The sequence below is a fragment of the Drosophila virilis genome, unplaced genomic scaffold (assembly GCF_030788295.1).
Source record: "Drosophila virilis strain 15010-1051.87 unplaced genomic scaffold, Dvir_AGI_RSII-ME tig00001170, whole genome shotgun sequence".
Taxonomy (NCBI): Eukaryota; Metazoa; Arthropoda; class Insecta; order Diptera; family Drosophilidae; genus Drosophila; species Drosophila virilis.
The window spans coordinates 1,516,586-1,544,533 of record NW_027212828.1 but is presented as its reverse complement, the minus strand read 5'-3'; the positions used below and the strand labels follow the sequence as shown (position 1 = coordinate 1,544,533).

Genomic DNA, 27,948 nt, shown 5'->3' with positions numbered 1-27,948 from the left:
GTGGCACACAAATAAGTAATGCTACAAACACAGTATAATAACCTATTTTTTAGCCGAATCGATGTAGACATGTCCGCTTGCCTGTCCATCCGCCTGCCCGTCCATATGAACTTTAAGAGTTGAAGTGTGAACATAGGTTCTTCTAATGCTGGCACAGTACGAGTCTATAAATCAATAAAAATCTATATCACAATTCTGCTTTTTGAGAAAATCTCTTTGGTTCAACATACCTGTTAGCTAATAGAATCATGTAGAAATTAAGTCGATCTGCTGGTCCAATGAGGCGATGGTTGATCCGTCTCTCGTCCAGCGATGTCTAGTCCAGTGATATTTAGGGCGATTATGGTGGAGAGTTTGACTTCACTCTCTTTGCTAATTACTGGCCTTGTGGCTCAGCAATGTTTTTGTAATATATAACAAATAATATTTACGGCAGCGTGCCGGAGTAGTGCAAGTTTATTCTTAAACGTCAAATACAAAACTGAAAAACTTAATGCACAGAAAATTTTACTTAAGCTAAGCCAAAACTCGCATCACGCCACAATGTCTTGGTCGGCAAGCCGACTCAGCAAAATCTTAGGCAATAACGGAAACTCTTGCAGCAAACAAAAGTGTCCGGTTACCGCCGCTGACCATTGCAGCTATTGCGCGCTGATACAAAGTATGCAGTGTCGCAATTGCGGGGGCTGTTCCTTAACTTATGAAGCACGCGATAGCGAGGGTTGATCATAACTTATGAAATATCCTATATTAAGTGTTATGTGGTAACTACTCCCCCTTCAATTATAAGGCCGTCCTCGGCCGACCCAATCCCGGCGACGACTTCTCGTAACTGCTTCGCAGACTTCTTTGCGTCGATGATCCACCAAAGAGTGAGGCCGATGCTGATTAAAGCACAGCATATGGCTCCAATGATGAATGCCACACGATAAGCTTGATCAGTTCCGGCGTCTTTCTTGAATTGCTGTATCACCTCGAAATTACGTTCACTCAAAACGATGAAGGTAAGGGAGGCTGAGGACATCTTGGCTGGCAGTGATGTTCAGCAAGGGAGAATTGGCAATACCTGGGACTCTATTGCGTACGTTGTTGTGATTGTAAAACAGAGTCCCGTTAATTGCGACTCGGTATCCGAACGTGATGAGATGCGTGCCTTGTACCTGGATCTCAGTGCCGTTGTCCACCTGAATCCTTGCGGACCCGTCGTTGAGGATGATGATTCCGTCATCTACATATGTGATTATTTCCAGGTTGCTCGGCTGGATCTCGCAGTGTGCCGTGCCACCTGCATGGAGCTCTTTGGCACATGAACTCTCTAATGCCAGACGACAAAATGTGGCTCCAGGTGAAGCGGCGCAACTCTGCAGTGTGTGGGTTTCTCCATCGCATTCGGCTATGACGTTGTCAAACAATCGCAATATGAAGTTCTTGTGGACGACAGGATAAATCGTAATTTTTCTGCAAGCTTTTTTAATCTTTGGGAATTTAATTATAAAATGTATAGTGTTAATGGATTGAAGAACTTTTACGGACGCAACGGACATAAGATCCCCTATGGGAGTGTTGGTGGGTTCCTCTAGCCAAATTGATTTCAAATCTGAGTGGTCCAAAATGTTTGGGCTAACAATGTTAGCCTTCGCAAGAGTAATAGCAAGCATTAAATTTTGCAACTTTTTTGTTTTTCTTTTTTTAAAGACGTTTGCCCACCACCAAAAATGTTTTATAAAAACTATGCCAAGTGGCTAAAAAAAAAGGTGTGAAAAAACAAGGGAATCCTCTAATGAGGACATGAGGACCTCGGTCCCCAGGTCTGCTTCCACGGCCTTCTCATCACATAAAGGTGTGAGTTTGTTTCCAAGCCGTCGGTTGGACTTGACCAAAACTTTGTCACCAACGTCGAAGACCCTATTCTGCCGATTTGCGTTCTCCCTAGCTCTGTGCGTCGTCTGAGCGTTTCTGATCTTTTCTCGTATCTTTTCTTGTGGCTCATTTGGGTGCGCCTGAACCACATCGACTGGTCTCTGGTCGATGACCGAATGGATCGACTTATTGTATTCGGTTGTAGCCAGTAAAATGACTTCTACGGTGTCACTTATGCCTTTATCGATCTTTAGGCATCTGGCTAGTTCTAACAGAGTGCTGTGAAAGCGCTCAACCTGTCCATTCGAGATGCTATGCAATGGTGGTGCATTTGAAATGCTGACCCCATAGTTGTTTGCGAGCAAAGTCACGATGGTCTCTGAATTCAATGACGGTTCATTGTTACAGTAAATGGATCTGGCTTTTGGAAAAAAATTCATTAGTTGCATTAAAGCTGGCTTCAGATCCACAATGGTTCTTGAAGGGACCGGTTGGACAATAGCAAACTTAGAGAACTTGTCGATGCAAGTGAGAAAGTATTTCCTGTCAGTGGAGAAAATGTCTATGTGTAACATCTCTCCTACATGTGAGGGGATCGGTGTCTCCCCAAGCTCTTGTTTTTTGGGGTGTCTATCAGATTTAGCCCTAGCACATGTTTTGCAATTTAGTACTATTTCATTGGCTATTTTTGCCATCTTTGGAAAGTAGTACTCCGAGAGTACCTGCTTAATATTTTCCTGTGCAGACCTATGGGCCCTATTATGCTCGGCTGTGTGGATTTCCCTTCTTTCTCCAACCGCAAATACGTCCACTACGCGATTTTTGCAGTGCCAGAATTTTGTGGCCGGGTATCTTCGAACCAATGCATCTTGTATCATTGCAAGCGTGTGTAAATTACAGTGGAGAGCATTTACGCATTTGGGTGAAACTACATCTTCGAGCTCGTCTAGCAGCGATTCGATGCAAGTATAGCTGATCAAGTAGCGTTTCTTATTTCCAAAAAGAATAAAACTTCGTTTTAAGGGGAAACGCGCCTCTTCTAGCACTATTTGGTTTTGAAAACAATTCAAGGGTTTGTCTGTTGTCTCAATGGTGTTGGTGAGAGATACCTCACTGTGGATCGTTGCTGCGCAGGACTCAACTTCTTGTTCATTTACAGCGTTGAGCTGCTGTCTTGACAAGGCATCCGCAACCAGATTGTCCTTGCCAGGTTTATAGAAGATACGTGCATTAGACTCGTCAATGCGCGCTTTCCACCTTTTAATCTTCGCATTTGGATTGGATTCCGAAACTGCGAAGGTCAAGGGTTGATGGTCAGTGAAGATATAAATGTCTTTCGCCCCATACAAATAGTGCCTTAACTTGGCAAGTGACCATACGATGGCCAATAACTCTCTCTCATTTGTTGCATAGTTAACCTCGCTGTCCTTCAATGTTCTTGAAATCATTGTTATAGGACGACCCTCTTGAGACTAAACTGCACCTATGCCGTGAGCCGAAGCATCGGTCGTTAGATCGAATGGCTTCTTAAAATCGGGGTACCTGAGCATTACATTCTCGGATGACAAAATATCGCACAACTTCTGAAATGCCCTTTGCTGCACTTCACAGAATTGAACCTTTATATTTCTGGACCTATGCTTACTGACTGTTCCATTTTCACCCTTTAAGATATTCGAGATGGGTCTTGCTATTGCGGCGAAGTCCCTAATGAAACATCTGTAATAACTTGCGAGGCCTAGAAATGATCTGACCTCGAACAGTGTTTTAGGTTCTGGATACTCCTGTATTGCCCTAACCTTTTCAGGATCCGTCGTGGCGCCAGTGCTGGTGACTATGAAACCAAGAAAGTTCACGCTTTTCTTAAAAAAACGTGACTTTTCGACGGAGACCCTCATGTTTGCTTCGTGTAAGCTTTTTAGGACCCAATCCACGTGTTTAATGTGGGATTCCTCATCTTCTGAAAAGATGATTACGTCATCGACATAAACATAGCAAGATTTGCCAATCTGCTCTCGCAGTATGTCGTCGATGGTTCTTTGGAAGATGCTTGCTGCATTCTTTAATCCAAAGGGGAGTCTTTTGATTAATTTCCCCCCGTTCACAGAGAAAGAGGTTTTTTCACGGTCGTGTTCAGCGAGTATGATCTGGTGATAACCAGACTTGAGGTCTAATGTTGAAAAGAATTTGGCTCTCCCCAAATTCCCCAATATCATTGATATATTTGGCATAGGGTATTTGTCAGGCACGGTTCTTTCGTTAAGTTTACGAAAGTCCATTACCAACCTCATTTTCCTATTGCCTGCTTCATCAGTGCCCTTCTTGTCTACTACCCATATTGGGTTATTGTAGGGAGAGACGGACTTTTGAATTATATCATTTTTTAGCAGATCCTTGATTTCTTTATTAACGAAATCAGCTGCTCCCATTGGATATGGGTAAAGCTTGGCATAGATCGGTTGCTCATCTGTGGTCCTAATGGTAGCCACGATTGATGTGTTATACGGCAACGCCTCGTCTGGGTCTGCAAAGGCCTTTTGTCTGGTCTTTAGCATTTTCAAAAAAGAACTTCTAGCTAATGGGGATGCCTCTGCACAGTCAACATTTGTGAAATTTACATTTTTGCACGTGTGGAAGGTGATTTGTTCGACCTCCGTACCCCACTTAAGTTGTCCTGAAGCTAGACAAAGCGAAGCAGCTGCCTGCTTTAGCAGGTCAAGGCCTACAATCCCATCAAAAGTTGATAAGTCTGGCAGAATAAAAAGGTTGCCTTTAACCCAAACATTGAATGAAAACATTTGTGTGTAATTTGTATCTCGCCGTGAATGGAATCAATTTTGAAGGGGGACTCTACCGAGCGGACGGTCAACCCTTCATGTGGCCGAATGAAATTCTTGGCCGCGCCCGTGTCTATGAGGAATCGCATGTGAGTCGTAGCAGGTAATAGGGATTTGCTCCTAAAAAATTGAGGGCATCAGAGTCATAGCATCGTCATTGATTTGTGCCGCTGCGCTGGAGGCGGCATCAGCATACGCCTCTGCCCCTTGTCCCGCGTCTTGCGTGACGGGATTCAACCTCTGCTGATTTCTCTGACTGCGCTTTTGCATGCGGCTTGCGCTCTTTGTCTTCTAGACTTCTTGCGAAATTAGCCGCGAATGCGTACCTTTCATGATTTGACTCGACCTCTTGCGGGAGAGCTACAGCTGAAGGCAAATCTCTGGGCCTGAGACCCGATATGAACACACGCGACGCATCGTCGCGGAATTTTTCACATAGGCCCTTTGCTAAAGCCGGCTCATATGACATGTTAACTTTGTTAGTGAGAAGAGTGAGTTTCTTCTCTACCTCATCGTAATATTGAAGCAGGGACAGGCCACCTTGCCTCAAGGTACCTAATTCCTGTTCAATGACATTGGTCTCTTGTCACTGTATGTGAAATCTAGGCGATTTATTATCGCATCAAATTTCAATACAGTACCAAATGAGGCCAGCACCGCGTCTGCGGGGCACCTAATCCATTAAGTGGTCTGAAGATCTCGTAAGCGGCTAATGCTGCCTGCCTCCACGATACATAAGATTCCTGTACTCCTGCAAACTCAGGTAAGCACTTGACGGCATCTAGCGGCTCGTCACAGCGAATGTCGTTTCTAATTCCTATAGCATCATATGCTACTACTTGTGGGGCGGCAACGTTTGCTGCTGCTATTTATTCAGCTAACTCATTAATTCTTTGAGTCAACGCTTGCTCCCTCTGCTGGTTTGCAGCGGCCTGTTCGGCTAAAGCATTGCTGATAGCCGTCCTTACTACTTCCCTAAGCTGATCTGGATCCATTTTACCTGATGGTGGGGGAACTGCAGGGAGAAGTCTTGTAGCCGGGACTCTGATGCGAATGTCACAGTCGGAATCTGAGTCGCTAGACTGCTTGCGAGGGTTTCTATATTGGCTGAACCGTGACATGCGAAAAAAAAACGGGCCGTCAAAAGATGGGTCGAATTACGTCGCAGCTCTGAACCATGAGAACTGTATGTATTGTTATAGCACAATTTTAGACACATAGAAAGTAACACAAAGTAATTTTATTAACGATCTGGATGATAAATTGTTTCAACTAAAATTCTCAAAGCAGTCACTCTCACGTGTCTCAGAAACTTGGTTCTGATTATTATTATTTAAAAAAAAATTTTTTTATATGATCTGTTGCAATATAAAATACTCACTAGTACTAACTAATTTTTTATAAAATAAAAAAAAAATTTTGTGTTTGAAGAAAAATTTTGGCTAGAGTATCCACTTACATGATTCAATTAACACAAAAAAATTTTCTTTATAAAATTGGTCACTCGCAGCTCCCGCGCTGCTGTCTTAATTGTTGTTGATTGTTGCAGCTCCTGTGCTGCTGTTTTACTTGTTTTGGTTGTTGTGTCCGACCACTAGTTGGGCGCCAATTAAGTCGATCTGCTGGTCCAATGAGGCGATGGTTGATCCGTCTCTCGTCCAGCGATGTCTAGTCCAGTGATATTTAGGACGATTATGGTGGAGTGTTTGACTTCACTCTCTTTGCTAATTACTGGCCTTGTGGCTCAGTAATGTTTTTGTAATATATAACAAATAATATTTACGGCAGCGTGCCGGAGTAGTGCAAGTTTATTCTTAAACGTCAAATACAAAACTTAAAAACTTAATGCACAGAAAATTTTACTTAAGCTAAGCCAAAACTCGCATCACGCCACAATGTCATGGTCGGCAAGCCGACTCAGCAAAATCTTAGGCAATAACGGAAACTCTTGCAGCAAACAAAAGTGTCCGGTTACCGCCGCTGACCATTGCAGCTATTGCGCGCTGATACAAAGTATGCAGTGTCGCAATTGCGGGGGCTGTTCCTTAACTTATGAAGCACGCGATAGCGAGGGTTGATCATAACTTATGAAATATCCTATATAAAGTGTTATGTGTTAGCTTATATAGATTAAGTATCTTTCATTTTATAGTAATCGCCAACCTCCCCCAACATATATAACTATAAAATAAATGGAACCAACCACCAATTTTACCAACTATTTCAACGCCGGCGTGTGCGACTGGGAATATAACTTTATTTGTAAGATCTTACTTACTTTTACGATAATGTGGATTATGCTATCGTTTGTTAAAAGCTCAACGTAAGCTACATTCATTTATTGGGTTACACTAATACCTGTTACTTATTCACTATTACTTTTAAATCACCGTTGTTTATTGCTGTGGAACTTACTACATTTATATTGGCAACCGTGATCGCTACCGTCAGATTCTGTAACTAATTGAGTTCACCTACTGTCAACCGAGATTCTTAAGGGTCTTCATAATCAGATGTCATTGCAATAATTTACAAAACAGAGCCCATGGTGAACACTTAGGGTGAGCAAACCCATCAAGCTCGGACTACAACAAATATTTATAATAATTGTTGTACGGGTTGTTTTCCTTCACTTAAAACAGTTGTTCCCAAATCAGCTTCTATTTTAATTTTTTATACCCTTGCAGAGGGTATTATAATTTTGTCGTGAAATGTGTAACGCATAGAAGGAGACATCTCCGACCCCATAAAGTATATATATTCTTAATCAGCATCAAGAGCCGAGTCGATATAGCCAAGTCCGTCTGTCCGTCTGTCTGTTGCTATGCGAACTAGTCCCTCAGTTTTAAAGCTATCTTAATGAAGCTTTGCAGAACTCCCTCTTTCTGTTGCACGCAGCACATATCTGAAAACCAGCTGGATCGGACCACTATATCATATAGCTACCATACGAACGATCGGTCGAAAATTAAGTTTTTGTATGAAAAAACATTATGTTTTTCAAGATATCTTGACCAAACTCGGCTATTATTAGTTTTACTAAGCTCCTCATATATATGTAAAATCCTATTAAGATCAGACCACTATATGATATAGCTGCCATAGGATCGATCGGTCGAAAATTAAGTTTTTGTATGAAAAAACATTATGTTTTTCAAGATATCTTGACCAAACTCGGCATTTATTAGTTTTACTTAACTCCTCATATATGTGCAAAATCCTTTAAGGATCGGACCACTATATCATATAGCTATCATAGGAACGATCGGTCGAAAATTAAGTTGTATGAAAAAACATTTTGTTTATCAAGATATCTTGACCAAACTCGGCATTTACTATTCTCCCGGTACTTCTTAGATAGAGGCAAAGCACTATGAGCATTATGAAAAGGTTGGGTCTGCAAGGGTATTAGATTCTTGGCGTGCCGAAGATAGCCCTTCTCTCTCGTTTCATATAAGGTCTTTTTTCAAGTCTTAATTCGTGTCGTCGAAAACTCGATTCTGTCAAGAAGTTCCTATCCAACTGTTGCTATTTGTGGATTCTTTTTCTCATTTTTTTTCGATCAATCTCGCGTGGTGGTGAGTGAATAACTTCAACAAGCCTTCTCCCGACGACTAAATGGTACGAACGGTTGAACTCTATTGTGTCCTGTAGAATGATTTCGACGGTGTCTTTCATCCTTCTTTGTATTGCCCTTGCCAATGTCACAAAAAGTTCTATGAAGACTCTCCACTTGTCTATCATCAAATATCGAAAAATATAAAAGTAAACAATTGGTTAAAAGTAACGTGTTTTCTTGGTTGCCGACATAGACAAAATAAAGTAAATTCAGCTATAAAAAATGTAACTTATCACATAGCTCGCTCATCGCTGTAAATTCTTTAATATTTGCAATAACATAGTTGAAATTTGTAGCGTGGTGTAAATATTTTCTTTATATTATGGCTTTGTTTAGAATATTAAAAGAAAACACGCACAATATTATCAAATCTAATTTCTGGAAACGAAACAAAATATTCGTTTTTTATACCCTTAATCCATTGAAAATGGGTAAAATGCATATGTACAGACAGAAGGAAGCATCTCCAACCCCATAATGTATATATTCTTGATCAGCATCAAAAGCGATATCGATATTCTGATTTTTGGGCAATTTTGGTAAATAATAAGATCTAGAGTCACCAAACTTGACACACAGCTTCTAAAATAGAATATACATATGCATTTGATGTTGGAAGAGGAGGGTTCAGGGTATCCCCTAGTCGGAAGCTCTCGACTAGAACCTCTTATTTGTTTTCTTCTGCTGGTGTGACTGTTGAGTAGAGTCGACCGCAAGTAATGAGGAACAAGTGAACTGTTTTTTTTTATAATTTATTCGGTGTTGGAATAAGAAGGTTTATGGTATGCCTAGTCGGGAGCTGCCGACTAGAAACTCTTACTTGGTTTTTGTTTTTAATTTCCTGACGGGATTCGTAAAATAATAGTTGTTAAGATTTAACACATGTATTTCTTGCTGCCGCTTTAATGTTATCGTGTTATATGATTTTGTCCAGCTCTTCTGTGCCAAACCCTTGGTCGCTTTTGGTCTTCGTCGCCGCTGGAATTGCTTTAAAGTTTTATATATTTTATTTTAAAAGTCTTATAGCCTGCGCAACTTTACTCACTGATATTTTTCGCTTAACGCCCGATTACTTTTCTTACTTATTTTTGGTCTTTAATTCCCACACCATTCACATCTTTTTCCCGTGGATTTTGTTTTTATATATACATAGGTGTGCGCCAGTTATCGCCATAAATTGATTTATGGCGGTCTGACTTCCCAAAGAATAACGCAATGGTTATTTTCATTAGTTTATTTTATTTATTATACTCGGCTGCACCGACACTGTCAATTCGAAATATATTAAGACTATTTTGACAAATATACGATTATTACTGGCTAGCCCTAGTCTATGCCTCAACGCCGGATGTCGTCCAGCATAATGCTTAGCTTGCATCTCATGCAGGTCATATATTACGTTTCCGCGTATAATAGTGACTAGACGCAAATTTAGTCGCTTACTGTCCCCAAAAGTTCACATACGCACACACACATTGAATTGTATACTGTTTCGTGCGTATGTGCTGCTATTTTATTCAATAAAAATTAATTGCGGTAGCAAAGAGTTCTTTTGCTTACAGGTTCAAATAGAATTAAGTTATTTATTTTTATTACTGCTAAAGCAAACGATTTTGTAGATCTTTGGTTTTTTGTAGATTTAGGACACCTCATAGTCGGAAATTCCCGACTATAGCCTCTTTACTTGATTTGTATTAAATAAACATTTTCTCTTCATTTTTAGAATCTTAAAAACCAGATTATGACTACAAATCTTTGGGTGGAACAGGTAACACTTACAATCTTTTTATACACTTGTATATTATATTATATTGAGGTTGGCGAAGTTTCCATTCTATAATTGTTTGTTTGGCTGGCTCGAGGTCCGGGGTTTATTTATTGAAGACAAGATTAAACGCAATTTTGTTTAAATCTAACCAATATATTCAGGGCACTAACCCCCCCCAAAAAAAAAAATAACACAATTAACATATTGATACATTAAAGAAAATTAAATTAAATCCAAAAATACATAATTGAGAAATATTAAAATTACTGTAATTGTGTTCCCAACATACTTTGAGTAACATAATTTTGACAGTATAGTCCATAAAGAGCTCGTTTCTCTGGTACAGAGACCGCTCTGCGAGGGGATCTAAGTCAGACGACTCCACCGACGTAGATAGGGACGCCATCCCGCAAAAAATCGGTGACAACAGGTGTAATATAGATAAGGAGCCTGAGCAGTTTAGGGCTTTGATGCAGGCCGCAATGGCCTCCGCCTTAGAAGCACAGAGCGCAGTATTGAAGCAAAGAGATGCAGAACTGAGGGCTTCCTTAAACGCTCGGCTAAAATAATTGGCCGGCAAAATATCTGCCAGTAGTATGGAAACACCTCCGGTCCAGGTAATTGAGCCGGTGGAAATCAGAAACAACGTCCAATGTAATGAACCATTGGACGCCGTTAAATGCTTACCTGAATTTACGGGCGTGCCAGAGATGTACGCCTCCTGGAGACAAGCTGTGATATAAAATTACAAGCTATATAAAATTACAAGCCATACGACGGCAGCTCACGCCACTACCAGGCGGTCATTATTATTAAGAGCAAAATTAGAGGGGCAACTTAAGGGGGTTTGGGTCAGTTTGGCACAGAAATGAATTTTGATGTCATAATAAACATTCTTGATTTCACATACAGGGATAAGAGAGGCATTCACATCATAGAGCAAGAGATGATCTCCCTAAGACAGGGCTAATTAAACATTTTACAATACTATGACGAGGTCGACAATAAGGTCAATATATCCTACGAACCAAGCATGGAACTAGGGCTCTGTATGAAGTTCAGAGATGACGCGTTGTGTGTTTTTGTCTCATGCCTAAAGCGTAGCCGGACGGACGTCCTGTTCGCTGCAAAGTATAAGGACTTACCGTCGGCCCTACCTCTACCATAGGAGGTAGCGGTAAACCATGAGAGGTACGCCCTTGCCGCTAGCTTCGCTAAAGGGCAAGAAGATAGGGAACGAAAAGTGACCCCGAGGCCGAAGGTCCGTCAGCAAGGTAGTGGTCAACAGCAGGGGGATCCGCAACCCAGCGGCTCCAAAAATCCTCACTTCACTAAACAACAGAAACACCAACAAAGTTAATTTGAACAACAAAGTGGCAGGTGGAACAAAGTTGGCGGGTCACAGGAACCAAGGGACGTCGATCCATCTGTGTCTAAAATTCTACAACCATCGCAAGCACCAGCATCGCAAGCACAAGCAAGTTAACTCTAGCGCTCCTCAAGCCTACAAAAGAACGGCCACGTCTGGGCGTTTAAGCGTACAGAGGAGGCAGAGAGTCAATCACACAGCTCACGAGCCTGATCAAGATTCAGGTTCGTATGCTAGCTCAGCAGCAGCAGAAGAACTGCTGTTCTGCCGACGACGATAATGGTAGCGGGTATGACACTCTCAATTTTTTAGGGAAGCTTCCTGCTGCCTTACATCAGTAGCAGAGTAGAAAGGATCATGATGAGATTTCTCATCGACACGGGCGCTTCCAAGAACTATATCAGACCACATAAAAATCTAAAAGGTGTGTGGCCAGTTAATTCTTCCTTCTCTGCCCATTCTATCACTCATAAGTACCTTATAATTCTATTCGGCCAAACTGCCACTTTTTCTTACTCCCAGACCTGTCCACGTTTGATGGAATTTAGGGGCTCGACTTGCTCACGCAGGAGTGTCGCTTTCTTCTGGCCAACTCTAATGTGGCGCAGAAACTGATAAATCAAATTCCACAGGTGCGCGGATGTTAACTTTACCAATGTTGACAGCGCCGACGCGCCCGATGCTGTAAAAGATGCATATCTAAAAATGCTAAAAAGCAAACATAAGGCCTTCGCGGATCCGGAATAAGCACTTCCCTTTAATACATCAGTGGTAGTGGCCACCATCAGGACGACTGATGAACAACCAGCTTATTTCCGACTGTACCCCTATCCCATGGGATCAGCGGAATTCGTTAATAAAAAGATTCAAAGCCTTCTGAAGAACGGTATCATCAAAAAATCTGTTTCCTCCTAAAACAACCCCATTTGTTTGGTGGACAAAAAGGGAACAGATCAGTTTGGAAACAAGAATATGCGCCTCGTAATGGATTTTTGCAGACAGACAGACAGAATCCCTATGCCTAACATTCCAATTATTTTGGGGAATCTTGACCGTGAAAAACAGCCTTTGCTGTTAACAGGGGGAAGTACGAATTTTGTCGACTTCCCTTTGGGTTGAAGAATGCGGCCAGCATCTACCAAAAAACTGTTGCTATGTCTATGTGGACGATGTCCTGGGCTTCTCAAAAGACGAAAATTCTCATGTCCAACATGTAGAGTGGGTCTTAAAGAGCCTGTACGAGGCAAATATGAGAACTTTTGCCGTTTCTGATTCAAGCCCGAATGCCAAAATAAAAGGATGTAAGGCGAGCATTGAGGAAACGAATGCGCGAATATATTATAACCCAGGCAACGAGAATTTAGTTGCTGATGCGCTATGGCGACAACAGCTCAACGCTCTTGACGAGCTGAATACTGATTCCTGCGCAGCCACAGTCCACAACGAGCTGTCCTCTATACAATTTAGTCAACCGAAAAGCCACTTAATTGTTTCCAAAATCAAATTGTCATTGAAGAGTCACGCGTCCCCACCAAACGCAACTTTATTCTTTTCGAGGACAAGAGGCGTCATAAAGTGAGCTTCACTTTGCGCAGCCCTTTTTGAGATGAACTCCTTGACTTGATTAATCCAAATGCAGTTAATGCCCTCTATTGAAACCTGCACATACTAGCACAGGTGCAGGATGGTTTGGTTCGCATGTTTCCAAGCACAAAGTTGTGGCACTGCAAGAACCGAGAAACAAATCAATACTCACTACAAGTGTCAACAAATTACTAAAGGCTGCAAAAAAGAATCAGTAGATTCTGGGCATTTATACGAAACTCTTTAAGCTCGAAATAGAATGTTGCTGTTGGAAATGCAGAATTTTATGCTCACTGTTACCTTGCAAAAATTAATATCATAAGCCCAAATATATTAGATCACGCAGATTTGAAATCTGTTTGGATCGATGAACCCACTTCAATAGCTGAGCTTATGTCCGTTGCGTCCGTGTATGTATTACAAACTGTTAATGCCCTTCACTATATCATTAAGTTCCCGAAAATCAAAATGGCTTGCAGAAAGGTGAGAATGCTGTACTACAAATTGACGTCAACTTATAGCTGAGTGCGGGGATCAAGCCCTTAAGAATTGCGCTTCCACGCCCGGAGGAACGTTTTGTCAACTTTCACCGACCAGCTCTTGTGCCAGAGAGCTGCATGCTGGTGGCTTGGCAAACTGCCAAAAGTGTCGATGACGAAATTCTGATCATCAACAACCGGCCTGCTAAAGTTTGCACTGAGAACGGTACTGAGACTTGGGTTCACGGAACGAATCTAATCACGTTCAATAATTGGGCTCTGATCAACGAAACTAAGTACTTGGATCGCAACAACGTCCAGAGTAAGTTCCCCGGCATCGGCAAACAAGGAGATTAAAAGGGTGATCACCGAGATGGGAGCGGCCGAGGGCGGCCTTAACTTTAAAGGGGAGCAGTTAACAGAGGCCAACGATACCAGCTTCAGATGCTGATATAGCACTGGGCCGGATGTTCTTACGAGCTAACAGGGGTCAGCAAAATGCAACATAACACCAGCCGCAGATGCTAAAATAGCTCTGGGCCGGATGTTCTTGCACGACCGCAGCGTACGAGGCGCAAGCTAAGCATTCTAGTGGCCGTTGTAAAAAGCACACAATAGCTTAGGTAATTTTGATCAATCTTTTGTAAGTTTATTTAAATATTAATTTACACACACACATTCACGCGCGTCTGCTTCGCATTCTGACAGCATGGGAACTGCGACTTTTTTCTGTAATGCTATTTAAGTTCCTTTTTTATCATAAGTGCTTAAAAATTGGTGTGGCTGCTGAGGCTTAGAGGCATAGCAAGTGGTGCGGTCTGTCGCGAGTTCGAACCCTGCCAAGGGAACTTTTTTTATACCCTAAACCCATTAAAAATACGTAAAAGGGTATATTGTATTTGTGCAAAATCCAAATGTATGTAACAGGCAGAAGGAAGCATCTCCGACCCCATAAAGTATATATATTCTTGATCAGAACCAATAGCCGAGTCGATCTAGCCATGTCCGTCTGTCTGTCCGTCCGTCCGTCCGTATGTATGAACGCAAGGATCTTAGAACCTATAAGAGCTAGAGAAATTTTAGATGTAGATGCTCCTAGCTCCCGCGCAGATCGAGTTTGTTTCCGATAATCGATAACTTACTCCGTTTCCAAGCAATCGATAAAATCGATATCGATATCCTGTGTTTTGGGCAATTTTGGTAAATAATAAAAGCTACAGTCAACAAACTTGACATATAGCTTCTAAAATAAAATATATATATGCATTTGATGTTGGAAGAAGAGGGTTCAGTCGGGAGCTCCCGATTAGAACCTCTTGCTTGTTTTAAATTAGTTTGGTGTTGGAATAAGAGGATTCAGGGTATTCCCTAGTCAGGAGCTCCCGCCTAGAACCTCTTACTTGTTTGTATATTATTTTGATGTCTTAATTTGAAGTCGGATTTGTCTTGGATTATTCTTGTTTTTAGTTTTGATTTTCTGGGTATTTCAAAGGACGAAAGAAGTAAGATAATTACTACCACAGCGCTACTTCCAAGAATATATGGATTACCGAAAATTTCACAAGGAAGGAACACCTCTCCTATATGTTCCTATATCGGTTCCCCATCATATGGACTATGCATATATATTATAAAATACTACGAAACTTGACAATGGACTCTAGATATAACATTAAAAATTCTTTAAGGTTCATAGACAGAGTTAAAAATGCCACTATCAGGGAAGACGAAATACTAGCATTTTTTGACATGAAATCCCTGTTTCCCAGCATACCAATAGAACTGGTACTGGACATAATAAGACGGAAATGGACCACATTACAGGATAACACAGCTATACCAAAACAATTGTTTATGGATATATTTCTGTATTCAAGAGAAAAGATATTAGAAATATGAAGAAATAACGTGCATACAATTAAAAGGAATGCCAATGGAATCACCGGCCTCTCCAGTAATACCTGACATAATAATGGAGGAACTTTCAGAGAATATTACTGATAAATTGACAACCAAGCTAAAATTTCTGACAAAATATGTAGATGACCATTTTGCTGTAACGGAAAAAAACAGAAGTACAAAACAATCTAAAAGATTTACAGTGGAGTTAGAACAAGACGAAAAGCTACCATAATTAGAAAGCTCACTCAAAATTAAGTTGAATATTAAACCCTAAGCCTTTGGACAAGATATCTTGATATGCAAAAATTTGTTTTTAATCAAAAACTTAGTTTTCGACCGATCGTTCCTATGGCAGATATATGATAAATTAGTCCGAAGTAAATAAGATTTTGCAAAAATGAAGGGATTATAGTGAAATCTTTAAATGCCATGTTTAATGAAAATATCTTGAAGAGAAAAGAGTGGGTCTTAAAGAGCCTGTACGAGGCAAATATGAGAATCCCCAAGGAAAAATCGAGTTTTTTAAAGAAAAGCGTAGGTTTTCTTGGTTTCGTGGTAACCAGTAATGTAGCTATAACGGGCCTTGAAAAAGTCAAAGCGATTCAGTAGTTCCCAGAACCAGATATATTCGAGATCAGATCATTTTTAGGACTGGCCAGTTACTTTCGGTGTGTCATTAAAAACTTTGCATCAATAGCAAACTTCTAAGGGGCGAGAATGGGTCAGTAAGTAAACATAGATCGCGAAACATCCCGGTAAACTACTTTGAGCTTCAGCGTCACGCATCCAAAAGCTACGCAACGTTTTGCCATTAGAAAACGTCATGCTCAGATACCCTGACCTTAAAGGGCAGTGCTATCTCAAGAGGGTGGCCCCATCTCAATGAATTCCAGAACATTGAAACCCCGGAGGTGAACTACGCCACCAACGAGCGGGAACTTTTTGCTATAGTTTGGGCCCTTAGCAAACTACGTCACAACCTATATGGGGCAAAAGACATTAACATTTTCACGGACCACTAACCGTTAACTTTTGCCGTTTCTGAATCTCAGCCCGAATGCCACAATAAAAGGATGTAAGGCGAGCATTGAGGAAACGAATGCGCGAATATATTATAACCCAGGCAACGAGAATTTAGTTGCTGATGCGCTATGGCGACAACAGCTCAACGCTCTTGACGAGCTGAAAACTGATTCCTGCGCAGCCACAGTCCACAACGAGCTGTCCTCTACCTATACAATTGAGTCAACCGAAAAGCCACTTAATTGTTTCCAAAATCAAATTGTCATTGAAGAGGCACGCGTCCCCACCAAACGCAACTTCATTCTTTTCGAGGACAAGAGGCGTCATAAAGTGAGCTTCATCTCGCGCAGCCCTTTTTGAGATGAACTCCTTGACTTGATTAATCCAAATGCAGTTAATGCCCTCTATTGACACCTGCACATACTAGCACAGGTGCAGGATGGTTTGGTTCGCATGTTTCCAAGCACAAAGTTGTGGCACTGCAAGAACCGAGGAACAAATCAATACTCACTACAAGTGTCAAGAAATTACTAAAGGTTGCAAAAAAGAATCAGTAGATTCCGGGCATTTATACGAAACTCTTTAAGCTCGAAATAGAATGTTGCTGTTGGAATTGCAGAATTTGATGCTCACTGTTACCCTTGCAAAAATTAATATCATAAGCCCAAATATATTAGATCACGCAGGCTTGAAATCTGTTTGGATCGCTGAACCCACAGGTACTTCAATAGCTGAGCTTATGTCCGTTGCGTCCGTGTATGTATTACAAACTGTTAATGCCCTTCACTATATCATTAAGTTCCCGAAAATCAAAATGGCTTGCAGAAAGGTGAGAATGCTTTGCTACAAATTGACGACAACTTATAGCTGAGTGCGGAGATCAAGCCCTTAAGAATTGCGCTTCCACGCCGGGAGGAACGTTTTGTCAACTTTCACCGACCAGCTCTTGTACCAGAGAGCTGCATGCGGGTGGCTTGGCAAATTGCCAAACGGGTCGATGACGAAATTCTGATCATCAACAACCGGCCTGCTAAAGTTTGCACTGAGAACGGTACCGAGACTTGGGTTCAGGGAACGAATCTAATCACGTTCAATAATTGGGCTCTGATCAAACAAACTAAGTACTTGGATCGCAACAACGTCCAGAGTAAGTTCCCCGGTATCGCGGCATATCCCCTTCTGAACGTCACCGGCCACCAAGACGTGCTGAGTCTCCCTTACCTTCATCGCTCGAATGAACGTAGCCTGCCTCAAGGAAGTCAAGGACGAAATTGGAAGCATCGACAGCGTGCTAATAGTCTTCTTGTTGGGCGCTGTGTGTTGCACCATAATTTGCATCGGAGTCACCAAAAACATTTCATCGGCCAAGGAGATTAAAAGGGTGATCACCGAGATGGGAGCGGCCGAGTGCGGCCTTAACTTTAAAGGGGAGCAGTTAACAGAGGCCAACGACACCAGCTTCAGATGCTGATATAGCACTGGGCCGGATGTTCTTACGTATTAACAGGGGTCAGCAAAATGCAATATAACACTAGCCACAGTTGCTGACATAGCTCTGGGCCGGATTCTTGCACGACCGCAGCGTACGAGGCGCAAGCTAAGCATTCTAGTGGCCGTTGTGAAAAGCACACAATAGCTTAGGTTATTTTGATCAATCTCTTGTAAGTTTATTTAAATTTTAATTTACACACACACATTCACGCGCGTCTGCTTCGAATTCTGACAGCATGGGAACTGCGACTTTTTTCTGTAATGCTATTTAAGTTCCTTTTTTATCATAAGTGCTAACAAATTGGTGTGGCTGCTGAGGCTTAGAGGCATAGCAAGTGGTGCGGTCTGTCGCGAGTTCGAACCCTGCCAAGGGAACTTTTTTTATACCCTAAACCCATTAAAAATAGGTAAAAGGGTATATTGTATTTGTGCAAAATCCAAATGTATGTAACAGGCAGAAGGAAGCATCTCCGACCCCATAAAGTATATATATTCTTGATCAGAACCAATAGCCGAGTCGATCTAGCCATGTCCGTCTGTCTGTCCGTCCGTCCGTCCGTATGTATGAACGCAAGGATCTTAGAACCTATAAGAGCTAGAGAAATTTTAGATGTAGATGCTCCTAGCTCCCGCGCAGATCGTGTTGTTTCCGATAATCGATAACTTACTCCGTTTCCAAGCAATCGATAAAATCGATATCGATATCCTGTTTTTTTGGGCAATTTTGGTAAATAATAAGAGCTAGAGTCAACAAACTTGACATATAGCTTCTAAAATAAAATATATATATGCATTTGATGTTGGAAGAAGAGGGTTCAGTCGGGAGCTCCCGATTAGAACCTCTTGCTTGTTTTAAATTAGTTTGGTGTTGGAATAAGAGGATTCAGGGTATTCCCTAGTCAGGAGCTCCCGCCTAGAACCTCTTACTTGTTTGTATATTATTTTGATGTCTTAATTTGAAGTCGGATTTGTCTTGGATTATTCTTGTTTTTAGTTTTGATTTTCTGGGTATTTCAAAGGACGAAAGAAGTAAGATAATTACTACCACAGCGCTACTTCCAAGATTATATGGATTACCGAAAATTTCACAAGGAAGGAACACCTCTCCTATATGTTCCTATATCGGTTCCCCATCATATGGACTATGCATATATATTATAAAATACTACGAAACTTGACAATGGACTCTAGATATAACATTAAAAATTCTTTAAAGTTCATGGACAAAGTTAAAACTGCCAATACCAGGGAAGACGAAATATTAGCATCTTTTGACATAACTTCCCTGTTTCCCAGCTAACCAATAGAACTGGTACTGGACATAATAATACGGAAATGGACCACATTACAGGATAACACAGCTATACCAAAACAATTGTTTATGGATATATTTCTGTATTCAAGAGAAAAGATATTAGAAATATGAAGAAATAACGTGCATACAATTAAGAGGAATGCCATTGGAATTACCGGCCTCTCCAGTAATAGCTGACATAATAATGGAGGAACTTTAAGACAATATTACTGATAAATTGACAACCAAGCTAAAATTTCTGATAAAATATGTAGATGACCTTTTTGCTGTAACGGTACGGAAGTACAAAACAATCTAAAAGATTTAAATTCGTTTCACGAACATATCAAATTAACAGTGAAGATAGAACAAGACGAGAAGCTACCATAATTAGGAAGCTCACTCAAAATTTAGTTGAATATGAAATCCTTAGCCTCTGGACAAATACTTAACTTCAACTCTAACCATCCAAAAAGTATGATTTTAAATATAGCACTTAGCTGTATGAGAAGAATGACAAGCATATCGAACGCAATACACTTACTATAAAGAAATCGAACACGAAATTAAACAACTATTGACCATACAAGACTTTCCGATGAATATAATTAGAACATTGTTTAAAAGACAACATATTAGAACACAAAAGCCAACAGAATCTCCAAAAATATATAAATCTCTAACGTATGCACCAAAATTATCGGAACGGCTCATAGACTCAGTCTGGTAAACAGAAAAGAAATAAAAGTAGTCCACAAGCCTACAAATACTTAACAAAAATTCTATTGTAATACTATGGTGAAAATACCAATGATGGACAAAAGTAATGTCGTTTACAAATTACCATGTGGCGGGCATTGTGTACATGTATACGGAAATTCTTAAAGCTGCTGCCCCATTCAATTGCGCAGTTGCATATCACTTTGGTTTTTTCTTAACCGATCTTTATGAAATTTTCTACAGTATATCTTAATGTACCATAGAATATTTGTGTATTCTGAAAAACTCAATTGCATTTAAATTGTAGCTTAAATTGGTTGGTAATAAAAGATGGGTTATTAACTTGATTTATAGCTCTAGGGTGGTAGCGGAGAGGTGGCGGTAGATATAAAATGAAAGATACTTGACATATATATAATATTATGTTTGGTGACTCTAGCTCTTATTATTTACCAAAATTGCCCAAAATACAGGATATCGATATCGATTCTTATCGATTGCTTGGAAACGGAGTAAGTTATCGACTGTCGGAAACAATCGATCTGCGCGGACACTAGGAGCACCTACATCTAAAATTTCAAGTCTCTAGCTCTTATAGGTTCTGAGATCCTTGCGTTCATACATACGGACAGACGGACGGACAGACAGACGGACATAGCTAGATCGACTTGGCTATTGATGCTGATCAAGAATATATATACTTTATGGGGTCGGAGATGCTGCCTTCTGAGTGTTACATACATTAGGCTTTTGCACAAATACAATATAATGAAAGCACCTATATGGCTGAACTATCTTTTCTCTAACTTTTTTTTATTTGGAACTCTTCAAGAAGTTGCTCTCTTGGCCAGCATGGCGATCATCCCAACGGAGAGAAGGAGATATAAAAGATAACAGGAGAAGAATAAAATTAAAAAGAATGGACCTTTTGAAAAATTACATGTGGTCTTTAGAAAATAATTAAATTGTTGGATTAAAGGCAATTTTAAAAGTGTTTGGCGTGATGCGCCCAAGCGATTTCAATAAGGCCTATGGCGGTCATTATATAGTAGTTTCAGATTGTTACACTTATATTTTTGAGGCAATAAAAAAACTTGGATTTGAGTTAAAATAAAATGTTATCTTTACACGGCGCTACTAAACATGCTCATATTCTTGTTATGACTCAGGCAATAAAATAACAGCACACAAAACAAAATTCCGAAACATATGCAGCTTCAACGTCGACGTTTGCTGCTTGAGTGCGGAGAAATAGTAATTAAGTGATAATGTAGCGACGATAGTCTCTCCCCTCATAACCGGCAAATTCACCGAGTGCTGAAAGCGCATTAAATAATAACCAGGAGAAACATTTGATAGGGAATTCACCAGCATCTTAGACGAACTCAGTGATTTTTGTTTTCGGCAGCAATTTGGTCTGCACTCCTTTCGACTGGTGCTTAACTTCGCCTGGTACTGAATTCAATCTGTTAGTAAGTGTTAGTCTAGTACTTATTTTTCATATTGAATGCCAGTCTATCAAAGGCAAAACAAATTTTGGCCATCTTTCCGGTTTGGCACTTTTTCAATATTTTACAAAAAAATTTATTTTGCGTAATCTGGAACTTATTTTGGCGGCAAAACAAGTGTCTATGGACGGCACGATTTAAAAATTCGCCACTTGTAAAGAGAAAAAACATTGTTAATAATAATCTTTTGTTTGTTTTTCGCAACTGTCCTTAATGACGAACAGAATATAAAACAAGAAAGAGGTTCTAGTCGGGAGCTCCCGACTAGGGAATATCCTGAACCCTCTTATTCTAACACCAAACCAATTAAAAAAAAAAAAACGTTTCCTTGACAGGGTTCGAACTCATAACTGGCCACATTACTTGCTGTCGATTCTATTGAACAGCCACACCAGCAAAAAAAAAAGTTTTTTCCCTGGGAGGGCTCGAACTCGCGACAGACCGCACAACTTGCTATGCCTCTACCCAGAAGCCACACCAACTATTAAGTACTTATGATAAAAAAGGAATTAAAATAACATTACAGAAAAAAGTTGCAATACCATGCTGTACGAATGTACGAAAACACGTGCGCGGTAAAAATACCGAAAAACGAAACAAAAACCGATCCTAATAAAATGTTCTACTGTATATTGTTCCATAAAATATTTGTGTATTCTCAAAAAATTAATTGCATTTAAATTGTAGCTTAAATTGGTGTTCAATTAAAGTTGGGTTATTGACTTGATTCATATCTCTGCGGTGGTAACGGGGAAGTGGCGATAGGTATAAAATGAAAGATAGTTTACTTAATATAATAATAGCGGTTATAGCCCGGTCTTGCCCGTGGCACTTATGTTATAAAATGAATGTTCTGGAATAGCTTTCAAAATTATTTCAAAACTGAGCGGACATTAAACAGTCTACTCTCACTACTACTACTACTGGAATTACCAAAACAGCTGAAACACGTATTCATTATATTCGTATATAGAGCTTTGAAAATAAGTTTGATGCAAATCGGACTAGCTTAAAATTCTCAAAAAATTACTTTAAAATACACTTTCCACCGAAGGAGATTAGATTTTCCAAAGCATGTGAAACACGTCTCAAGTGACTTTTTATATAAGTAGATCCATCCAAATGAATTTGAAGGCAAAAGGCCACCCACCAAATTTTTGACTCCCATTTCCACCAAGGAGGAATGAATTTTTCGAAAAGAGTGTAACAACCCTCTAATGAATTTTAGCAATAATCTTTGAAAATATGTTTGAGGGCGATCTGATGGTTAACAAAAAAGTTTTATACCAACGTTTTTCGCTAATTAACCACTGTTGTGGGTGGAATTTTCCAAATCGCTGAAGCACGCCTTCATCAAGTTCTTTTGTAGAGGACTTAAAATAAGTTTGAAGAAATCAGACAAAACTTAAAACTGCACCAAAACAATCTTAGAATCGCATTTCTACCGAATGAAACACGACTCAAATGATTTCTTATGTAGATCCTTGAAAATGAATTTGAGCGCGAAACGTCACCCACCAAATCTTTAACCCACATATCCACCAAGGAGGAATACATTTCTGGAAAAGTGTGAAACACCCCTCAAATGAATTTGAACAAAGAACTTTGAAATTGAGTTTGAGGCCAATCATAAACAAAAAAATTTCATACAAACGTTTTTCGCGAATTTTCCATACTTGCGGGTGGAATTTCCCGAAACCCCGTCTTAACGTGCACCTTCATCACATAAGGTAATTACAGTGAAAATTTTAGCTTCCTAGCTCTTACGGTTTGGGCTGTGCGTTGATCACCAATCAGTCAGTCAGTCAGGACAAACAGATTTATATATAGAGATTGTAGAAGCAACAAATCATGTTTGGTGACTCTAGCTCTTTTTATCTACCAAATCTTCCCAAAAAACAGAATGTCGATATCGAGTTTTATCGAGTGCTTGGAAACGGAGTAAGTTCTCGATTATCGGAAACAAACTCGATCTGCGCATTCACGAGGAGGACCTACATCTAAATTCAAGTCTCTTATAGGTTCTGAGATCCTAGCGTTCATACATACGGACAGACGGACGGACGGACAGACGGACATGTGTAGATTGACTCGGCTGTTAATGCTGAACAAGAATATATAAACTTTATGGGGTCGGAGATGCTTCTTTCTGCCCGTTACATATATTTGCATAAATTCAAGTTACGGCAGTATAAATGACTACCTCAACAAGTAATGATGAAACATCCTCGATGTCGTTTGGAAGCCTAAGAATTGCTTGGGGAATGAAATTAGTCGATGTCGATTCTCAGTTGTATGTTCTTTAGTCACAGCAAATTGAATTGAATAGAATTTAATCTAACTCGCTTCCAAGTCTATTGGTCGCTCGTTGACTCAACGTCGCGCTCGAATCGCAGAGTCAGCACATAGCGATGTCAACATAATTGCAGCGGATATGGCGAAACACCCGGCAACGGCCAGTGCTAAGCTAGTGCAACGTCGTCGTTGCATTTAATATGTTGACGTTGCTGTGTCGGGTGACGACATTGTTGGTGCGCCCAAAACGCTTGACGTGCAGAATGGTTCATGAGAATGCACTTGAAGAGGTTTTAGGAACAGCGGTCGTTATTGTAGCGAAGAGAGTCACTTGAAGAGAGTTTATAGAAAGCGATCGATGTGTGCCGTTGGCACGAATACTTGTGGTTGTTGTGAGGGGCAAGGATGGCGATTGATGTTAATTTGAATTATACGCTTTTTACCCATTGTCAATGGGTTCTGGTTAAAAAAACATAGTATTCCCTTCGTAACACACCGCACCACTTTCTATGCCTATACTCACACCCACCAAAAGTTAAGTATATAGTTTTAAGCCCACGAACTCACATCCTTCCTTGTAAATGCCCATACGTATTTCCGGAGAATTTGCTGATAGGTGCCTCTGCTGACACCATGAATCGACACAAAAACGCTATAGCGCGGTAGGTTTGCTACATACGGCCTAAATGCTGCGTTGGATGTGTCGCAATAAACTGACACATTGTTACATGTTATGAGCTGCAATTTGAGGCTAGTGCTACCTAGTAATATATGTTGTAGATCACTATCCTCGTTTTGTGTCTCTTTTTTTCAGCGCGATAGTATTGGGCAGTGAGACGGCATTTATGCTGGACAATGCATCGGCCACTATGTAATCAGTATCAGCTACATGTACTATGTTTGTGGAACACTGCAAAATGAAATCCAGCAAGCGAAGTAATGCTTTTCAAGTTTGTATGACAAAAACATGCGCCTTCAGGATGTGCTTAAAAACACGCACGGTTTCATAGGTGGCCAATAGGTCTTTATCAAACGTACTGAAGTTTTTGCTTGTGAAGAATCCCAGCGGCTGCCATTCGCTGTGAACTTGCTGTTCCAACGCTGCACCTATTACCGTATCAGATGCATTGCATACCAGGCTTTTGAAGTATGTTGCTGGTTATCATACAGCTGCCGGCAACCAGCGGTGTCGGCAGCTTCTTGGTGGAAACCGCATTTGAGCGATAATTTTTGAGACTTTTGATTTCAAGTTAGAGCTTATTCACAGAGTCTATATTTTTGCGCTCTCTATTTGTTTTATTTTTTATTCTATTTTTTATTTTATCGCGCGTGCGTGCATATGGCCTGTGCATTTTATCATTTAAATGTTGTGTGTTTTTTTTTGTATATGTTTATTGTATTAAACCAAAAATTGCGTACATTTTTATTACATCACAGTTGACTGAGGTGATAATTCGCCCAGCCTGGTTAGGTCCTCAGGATTTTTTTCATCAAAGGCGTCTTCTTTGAGTATGGCTGCATCGTCATGTTGGTTGTCGGTGGGCTCTGGGGCTCCTGTGTATAGTTTAGAGGAGGTCCTTGAAAGATCTTTTCTTAAGCCTTCTCTTACACCTCCCAGGTTGCAGTAGCGCTCCAAGCGTTCGTTGTATTGGCCCTCTATACTCTCCAATTTGAGGTCTTTGTGCAAGGTAGAATTTCTGCCGTGACTTTGTAAACTACCCGTTTGAAGCGAAGTTGCAATGTTGGGGTTCAGCAGCCAGTTGGCGGTTGTGCCGGGGTATAAGGGGCTGACATCTATCCAGACTGCTGGAGCCTTGCCACGCCTCAGCTCGCGAAAAAGTGGATGTATTCCTTGACCCCGTCAGTGGCTTCGTACTCACAGTGGGCACTGTTAAATATTGCCACGTCATCGGCAAATGTGGCCATCAACTGTTTGCCTAGGGTGGCAAACGCATTTTGGTCATTCGGAATGGGGATGTTTTCTGTGTAGAAATTGTAGAGGAGTGGGCCCAGTACGCTGCCTTGACGGACACCCTCCTTCATATTGCGAACAGGGGATACTGCTGTCCTGACCTTGACTTCGAACTTTCGCTCCATTAGATAACAGCGCAGAAGTAGAAAGAAGGGAGCGGGGAGACTAATCTTGATTTTCTGATGCAATTCATTAATCCAGAGTCGGCCGAAGGCCTGCTTAACGTCTACAATAACTCCATAGCAATAGTTTTTGTCGTCGTAAGCCTTAAGAATATGGCTAATCACTTTGTGAACCTGTTTAACAGCGCCACGCTTACCTTCGAACCCAATTTGGTCATCAAGATGAATGGCCATTTAATCAATGAGCCTTGCAAGTCGGCGGTCAGTCGACTCTGTAATCATCAGTTAATACAATATTTTGTTGATTGTATTCTTTAAATTTTGAACTAAAACTATATATAAAATCCAAAATGCTCACGAAGATACTTATAATGCATACTATTTATGCAAAAAAACAAGCTCATGTGCAACTTACGTTTTATTAAAAATTTATTGTTGAATTACTGTTGTTGTCAAATTTCATGAAACTTAAAGTGCATAAATATGGCGCTCAAATGCAAGATTAATCCAAATCACAAAGCTCTAGCCTTAAAAACAAGTAAGATTGCTCTAGGTGGAAATAACAGTCGAGCTGATACCCTGAACCATCAGCTACTAACACCAAATGGACCGTGCGATACGCGCTTGTTTTCTCGGGCAATTAAGAAAATTTACAAAAAGTTTCTTCCCCGTACCGCACTATACAACCACGCCAGTTATTAGCTTTTAATGAAAACCGTGGAAAAAAAAATCTTCGCCACTCCAAAGACTTAAGACCCCTGGAGAAACTTCCCTTTAGCAGATAATTAAGAATAGTGAAGCTCGAAAATGCTGAGGTTTATGAAAATATATTTGAATACAGAATACCTCGCTACAATAGATCGCGTGGAAACAATGTTATTGAATTTTGGAAGTAGCGACTGTTCATGTCGCTTCGGATACTTTTATTGATATGATTTTACATTTTGGTAATAAGTATAACTAAGCCTAAGGCTGCGCAGTCCATTGTGGCAGCGCTGCCCTTAGTATATAAGCCTTTTAATACATAACATATTTAACGAATATATGTAGCTTATATGTAGGCAGCGAAAACGTCGCTGGTAGGATACAGCGTGTTATGCACATGTATATTTTATGCAAGCTGTCAATGACACATGCTGACGCGGTTTGTCTGTAGTCGAGGAACTGGTGGACGATCATATTTCGGTACTGTACTTGAATATTAAGCGCACTTGAATATTACATATGTTTATGCAACAAAGACGTCGTTGCACTATAGCATTTATGTTTATTAGTAGATATGAAGTATATACTGGACATAGTACTGAGAACAGTGAGCTCTCGATATGTGCATACCACATCTCACTCCTTTTGAAAAATAACGTAAATGTATGAAGTTATTTTTACTTCATGTTTTTTTTTATTTTTGTTTATTTGTAGAGAGTAAATTTACTTCAATAGAGATAGAAAAATAGTAAAATTTAAATTTTGAATTTAGATATTTATCTCAAATTAATTTTTAAAGACCTTTAGCCTATTTTTATTGACTGTTTGTGGTTTCTTTTTTCTATGTCTAATATGATATTGTTTCTATCTTCTATTTTTATTAATTTGAAAGGTCCAAAATGATGATTATATAGTTTATGACCTGAGTCGTTTTAAAGTAGTACTAAATTTTCTATTTCTAACTTTAAGTCATTAACTTTTTATCATATTCTATTTGACGTTTTCATTTTTCTATTTCTACCATGGACATTGTTCTTTTATACGCTATCTGTAATTTAAATTTAAACTCTTTTGCATAATCATCTGAATTGTATATAGGATTTATTTTTGATAAAGTATTAAATTCTATGAATTGTCTTGGTAATCTACCGTAACAAGTTCAGTATTCATCTACCGTTGATGGAGTGGTGTTAAAACAAAATGTGAAGTAATTCAACCATTCGTCCCAATCATATTTTTCAATTGAGATGCATGTTCCTAAAGTCAAGGGGTGGTGTTCTGTTGATAATACTTATATTACTAATTTTAATAGATTTGCACCGGTCATTAATGTTTATTTATGTATTTAATATGTGTTGGATTGATAATCCTCCCCGCATTTTGGGCAATTGGGTTTTCCT

The 27,948-nt window shown here is 40.1% G+C and overlaps 1 protein-coding gene across 10 annotated transcripts in view; it reads left to right on the top strand.

Annotated features, from left to right (window-relative positions):
- The window catches only part of nAChRalpha4 (nicotinic acetylcholine receptor alpha4), a 366,112-nt gene that overhangs the window by 69,544 nt on the left and 268,620 nt on the right, over positions 1-27,948 (top strand). For all 10 annotated transcript variants that reach the window (XR_011417140.1, XM_070210818.1, XM_032440807.2 and 7 more), the window contains one exon: positions 10,040-10,084. Coding sequence is in view for 9 of the 10 variants with exons in the window: in XM_070210818.1 (XP_070066919.1) it covers positions 10,040-10,084 (45 nt within the window). In the remaining variant the exon portion in view is untranslated. The remainder of the gene's footprint in view (positions 1-10,039; positions 10,085-27,948) is intronic.